This window comes from Nicotiana sylvestris, chromosome 3 (assembly GCF_000393655.2).
Source record: "Nicotiana sylvestris chromosome 3, ASM39365v2, whole genome shotgun sequence".
NCBI lineage: Eukaryota > Viridiplantae > Streptophyta > Magnoliopsida > Solanales > Solanaceae > Nicotiana > Nicotiana sylvestris.
Window position 1 is genome coordinate 152,017,785 of NC_091059.1, and position 5,796 is coordinate 152,023,580.

Below are 5,796 nucleotides of genomic sequence, written 5' to 3' on the forward strand. Positions count from 1 at the left end.
CAAGACAAGGGAGAGAAAACGAGCAAAACCACCCCTCAAAAGAAGGAAAAGAAAATGGAAGTTGAAATTGGGGCAACGCCTTCCAAGGATGCCGTTATCTAGGTCCCTCGAGGCCGCAAGAAAGAATAGATGTCATTAAGTCCTCCTAGAAGGTTTGAGTTAAACAAGAAAGCTCAAATGTATGTGCCCAAGGGGACCTACGTGATGCAGGGGCCAATAATTCCACCAAGCCTGAGTGAGCCCTTGGTTATTGGCCGCGCACCACAAAGGCCCATGACAGATCTCGCCGCTGTGCCATGGAACTATAATAAATCAGTAGTGACTTACAAAGGCAAAGAGATAACGGCAGAAGTTCAGGAAAATAGCCCGGCCGAAAAGTACTTCAATTCGGAAGAGGTGAATAATTCCACGAAAAAGTGTTTCCCACATAAGAAGCCGGTGAGTGTTGAAGAAGCAGAGGCGTTCTTTCAAAAAATGAAAATGGCAGATTACAAGATAATTGACCAGCTTTGAAAGTCTCCTGCTCAAGTCTCTCTATTATCTCTATTTATGAACTCCACTGAACATCAAAAGGTATTGATTAAAACTTTCAATGAAGCATATATTCCCATTGAAACCACTGTAAAACATTTGGAGAGGATGGCAGAGAGGTTTTTTGCAATCAACCAAATCTCCTTCAGCAAGAATGATCTGCCCCCGGAGGGGGCCGCACATAACAAATCCCTTCACCTGGCAGTTGAATGCGAAGGGTATTATGTGAAAAGGGTCATGTTAAATGGTGGTTATGGGGTAGATATTTTCCCACTCTCAACTCTGCAGCGTATGGAAATCGGTACTGAGAGAATCAGACCCAACAACGTCTGTGTGTGTGCCTTTGATGGCATAAAGAGGGATACAATAGGAGAGATTGATCTGATCCTAACTATCGTCCAGGTAAACTTCGAAGTAACCTTCTAAGTTTTGGACATGGATATTGGGAAGGTCGTGGATTCACGCAGCGGGGGTTGTGCCTTCTACTCTCCACCAGATAGTGAAGTTCGAACATGTGGATCAGGAGATTGTGGTTCATGGGGAAGATGAGCAATCGATTTATCGGGACCCATCAGTCCCATGTCTTGAAGTAAGAGAGGCGAGTGAGCTCATAGTCTATCAGGATTTTGAGATCGTGGTCGCAGACCAGTGTGAAGAAGGAAACCCTTGCCCTCAACCCTTCCTTTCAAATGCATCAATCATGGTTGCCAAAGAAATGATCAGGCATGGTTACAAACCTGGGAAGGGGCTCGGAAAATCATTGCAAGGAATAGTTGAACCTATCACCCTGACTGCCAGTGAGAAGTTCTTTGGGGTAGGCTTCCGACCCACGCCAGTTGATGTAAAATGGGCAGACGAAAGAAAGAACGATGGTTGGGTCTTACCTCAGCCGGTTCCGCATCTATATAGGACATTTGTCAAGCCCATATACAATGAGGAAGAGGAAGATGAAGTCTTTACGGCCAAAGAAATTGAAGAAATCTATGGGGCTATGAGGAAGATACTGTATGAAACCCAAATGGTCCAACCAGGGGAAGGCTCAAGCACCGCTGAGGTGTTGTATATGGGACCTAATGCCAAGATGCATAATTGGAAGGCTACGCCATTCCCAATCAGGTGGGAGTCCTGGTAGACCAGTCCTGCCACTTTTTTTGCATCTCAAGTTATTTCAGGGTGTAACTCGGATCTTTTCTTTAGTTTCCTGTCTTTTAATTTCCAATGTAAACCCTGTTATCTTCAAATTCAATGAAATGAAATCAATATTTCATCATTCATTTTTCTTTATTCCTTCTGATTTTTGTTATTTTTTCTCTTTTATTTCTTCTTTCAGTTCTAATAATGCGGCTTTAAATAACATGACATGCTTGTGGACTTCATGCCCAGATTCAAACACGCTGTCTAAATGTGAAATAATGAACCAAGAACCAGAATATGATGAAGAAGAGGCTTTTAGGGAAATAAATCGAGAATTAGAACAATTCGAGAATAAATCTAAGTCGAACTTAAATGATAATGAGCCGGTTAACTTGGATAGTTCTGAAGAAATCAGGGAAACCAAGATAAGTATTCACACAGATGGAAAAACTCGGGATGCATTAATCCAACTCTTGTTTGAGTTCAAAGATGTGTTTGCTTGGTCATATGACGACATGCCAGGGCTAAATATTGATTTGGTGGTTCATAAGTTGTCGAATTACCCCGATTGCCCCCTTGTCCAGCAAAAGCAAAGAAAGTTTAAAACTGATATCAGTAACAAGATCAAAGAAGAGGTCACAAAACAGTTGAAAGCGGGGGTGATCCGAGTGGTTCGGTACACCACATGGCTAGCCAATGTAGTTCCAGTGCCAAAGAAAGACGGGAAAACCTGAGTGTGTGTGGATTACAGAGATCTAAACAAAGCAAGTCCCAAAGACAACTTCCCTTTGCCGAACATCCACATCATTGTTGATAACTGTGCCAAACATGAGATACAGTCCTTTGTGGATTGTTACGCAGTATATCACTAGGTGTTGATGGATGAAGAAGACGTAGAAAAGACAGTTTTTACCACACCCTGGGGCACATACTATTATAGAGTCATGCCATTTGGTCTGAAGAATACCAGGGCAACCTACATGAGGGCCATGACTGCCATTTTTCATGATATGATGCATCAAGAAATAGAGGTGTATGTAGATGATGTGATCATCAAGTCCAAGACTCAGGATGACCATGTTCGGGACTTAAGAAATTTTTTTGAGCGGCTACGCAAATATGATTTGAAGCTAAACCCAGCCAAGTGTGCATTTGGAGTCCCATCTGGCAAACTCTTGGGATTCATAGTCAGTCGGATGGGCATTGAGTTAGATCCAACAAAGATAAAATCTATTCAGGATTTGCCTCCTCCGCGAACCAAGAAGGATATTATGAGTTTGTTGGGTAGATTGAACTACATCAGCTGGTTCATTGCCCAGTTGAAATCCACGTGTGAACCCATATTCAAGTTGTTGAATAAAGATGCGGCGATCAAATGGACAAACAAGTGCCAAGAAGCTTTTGATAAAATCAAAGAATATATGTCGAATCCGCCAGTGTTGGTCCCACCTGAGCCAGGGAGGCCTCTGTTCTTGTATTTGACAGTCTTAGAAAATTCTTTCGGTTGTGTCCTCGGGCAGCATGATGTGACCGGAAAGAGAGAGCAGGCCATTTACTATCTCAGTAAGAAGTTTACCAGTTATGAAGACAAGTACACTTTATTGGAAAGAACTTGTTGCGCTTTAACTTGGGTCGCTCAGAAGCTGAGGCATTATCTGCAAGCCTACACCACTTACCTCAGAACCAGGTTGGATCCTTTAAAATATATATTCCAGAAGCCAATGCCTACTGGGAGATTAGCAAAGTGGCAGATCTTGCTCACGGAATTTGATATAGTCTACGTCACTCGCACGGGAATGAAAGCCCAGGCGTTAGCAGATCATTTGGCTGAGAACCCGGTTAATGATGAATACCAACCTTTGAGCACTTACTTATCAGATGAAGAGGTAAATTCAATCGAGGCAATATCTAAAGACATCAATGCTTGGAAAATGTTCTTCGATGGGGCGGTAAAGGCAAAAGGTGTTAGAATTGGGGCAGTCTTGATCTCACCTACTGGTCAACATTATCCAGCCACAGCCTGGCTTCGGTTCTTCTGCACGAACAACACTGCCGAGTACGAAGCCTGCATTATGGGTATGAACATGGCAATCGACCAAGATGTCAAAGAATTGTTAATCATGGGAAACTCGGATCTAATTATCCGACAAGCTCAAGGAGAATGGGAAACCCGAGATGTCAAGCTTATTCCTTATAGGCAACATGTGGAAGAACATGGCAAACGATTCAAGTCAATATAGTTCAGGTACATCCCTCATTGCCACAATGAACTAGCTGATGCACTTGCCATTTTAGCCTTGATGCTGTCATACCCGGGCAATGCCCACATCGATCCCTTGGAAATCCAAATCATGGAAAGGCACGGCTACTGTAATACGGTTGAGGCAGTATCATGACATTAAAAGATTTTTGAAAACTAAAAAATACCTCGAGCAAGCTAGTGGAGACCAAAAGAGAACCATTAGACGGCACGCAAGTGGTTTCTTTTTGAGTGGTGATGTCTTGTACAAAAGGACCCCGGACCTCAACTTGTTAAGATGTGTTGACACCGAAGAAGCCGGGAGAATCATATATGAAGTTCACGTAGGAGTGTGCGGACCCCACATGAACGGGTATGTTTTGGCAAAGAAAATCCTTTTGGCAGGTTATTATTGGATGACTATGGAAAAAGACTGCTTCAGTTTCGTTCGGAAATGTCATCAATGCCAGGTGCATCGTGATTTAATTCATGCACCGCCTACAAAACTGCATCCCATGTCAGCGCCTTGGCCATTCGTTGCTTGGGGCATGGATGTCATTGGGCCGATCGAGCCTAAAGCCTCAAATGGGCACAGATTCATACTGGTCGCCATCGACTATTTCACGAAGTGGGTTGAAGCAATCACTCTCAAATCTGTCACCAAGAAAGCTGTGGTAGATTTCGTGCACTCCAATCTTATATGTCATTTTGGTATCCCTGTAACTATCATCACAGATAATGCTAAAAACTTGAATAGTCATTTGATGGGGGAGATATGTGAACAGTTCAAGATAACGCATCGAAACTCTACTCTTTATCGGCCTAAAGCCAATGGTGTCATCGAAGTAGCAAACAAGAACATCAAAAAGATTTTGAGATAGATGATTCAAAGTTCCAGACAGTGGCATGAAAAGTTGCCTTTTGCATTGTTGGGGTATCGCACTACTGTGCGCATATCGGTCGGAGCAACCCCGTACCTTTTGGTTTATGGCACTGAAGCAATAATACCTGCGGAAGTAGAAATCCCTTCTCTCCGAATCATTGTTGAAGCTGAAATTGAAGACAGTGAGTGGGTCAAAATTCGTTTGGAACAGTTAACCCTGATCGATGAAAAGCGAATGGCCGCAGTCTACCATGGGCAGTTGTACCAACAAAGAATGGCTCATGCCTACAACAAGAAAGTGCGGCCTAGAAATTTTGAAGTGGGGCAACTCGTTTTAAGGCGTATTCTTCCCCATCATCAGGAAGCAAAAGGGAAATTTACTCCTAATTGGAAAGGCCCATATATCATCAGAAAGATATTGCCAAAAGGGGCATTGTACTTGGAAGATTTTGAAGGAAATGATCCCGAAGCAGCTGTGAATGCAGATGTAGTTAAAAGGTACTATGTTTAGTCTTTCTACAGCGACGACATTATACAATTGGGATGACGAAGGCTTTCATTCTTGCTACCCCCAAACACTCCAATCCTTTGCTAACCCTTTGAGCCGGTTATCTTTCTTTCATCACCCTCTTTGGAACTTGAAGATATTTGTAAAAAAAAGATGAAAATGAAATGATGAAAAAAAAATAAGAAGAAACAAAAGAAAATAAAAAAAAATGTTTCTCGTGAACTACGTTCGACTTGATTCTGAAAGGATATGTAGGCAGCCTCTCTCTGGGGTTCAGTCACACCAAAACAAAAATCCAATTTCCCCCAAAAGTGAAACTAAGGTAGACGTTATAATGGTTAGGCAATGATCCCGTTTGAACGGGTCCAAAGTTGTAATTCCATCCAGATTATTTTTACCCAAACCTTGTTCAAGTCCTTTCGATCAATCGGTGAAAGGTTTTCAACATCAGAGAACGCAGTTGTTTGGATTCGATGCAATGAAGATGAGAGAAAAAAAATG

The 5,796-nt window shown here is 42.5% G+C and overlaps 1 protein-coding gene across 1 annotated transcript; it reads left to right on the plus strand.

Moving 5' to 3' along the window:
• Window positions 1–3,386: 3,386 nt before the first annotated feature.
• Window positions 3,387–3,905, plus strand: LOC138888186 (uncharacterized). The gene has a single exon (XM_070170003.1). The coding sequence runs from the start codon at window positions 3,387–3,389 to the stop codon at window positions 3,903–3,905; it is 519 nt and encodes a 172-aa protein (XP_070026104.1).
• The last annotated feature ends 1,891 nt before the right edge of the window (window positions 3,906–5,796 follow it).

Excerpts from the sequence above, each read along its gene's own strand:
- LOC138888186 (XM_070170003.1), top strand. The coding sequence starts at position 3,387 with ATGCCTACTGGGAGATTAGCAAAGTGGCAGATCTTGCTCACGGAATTT.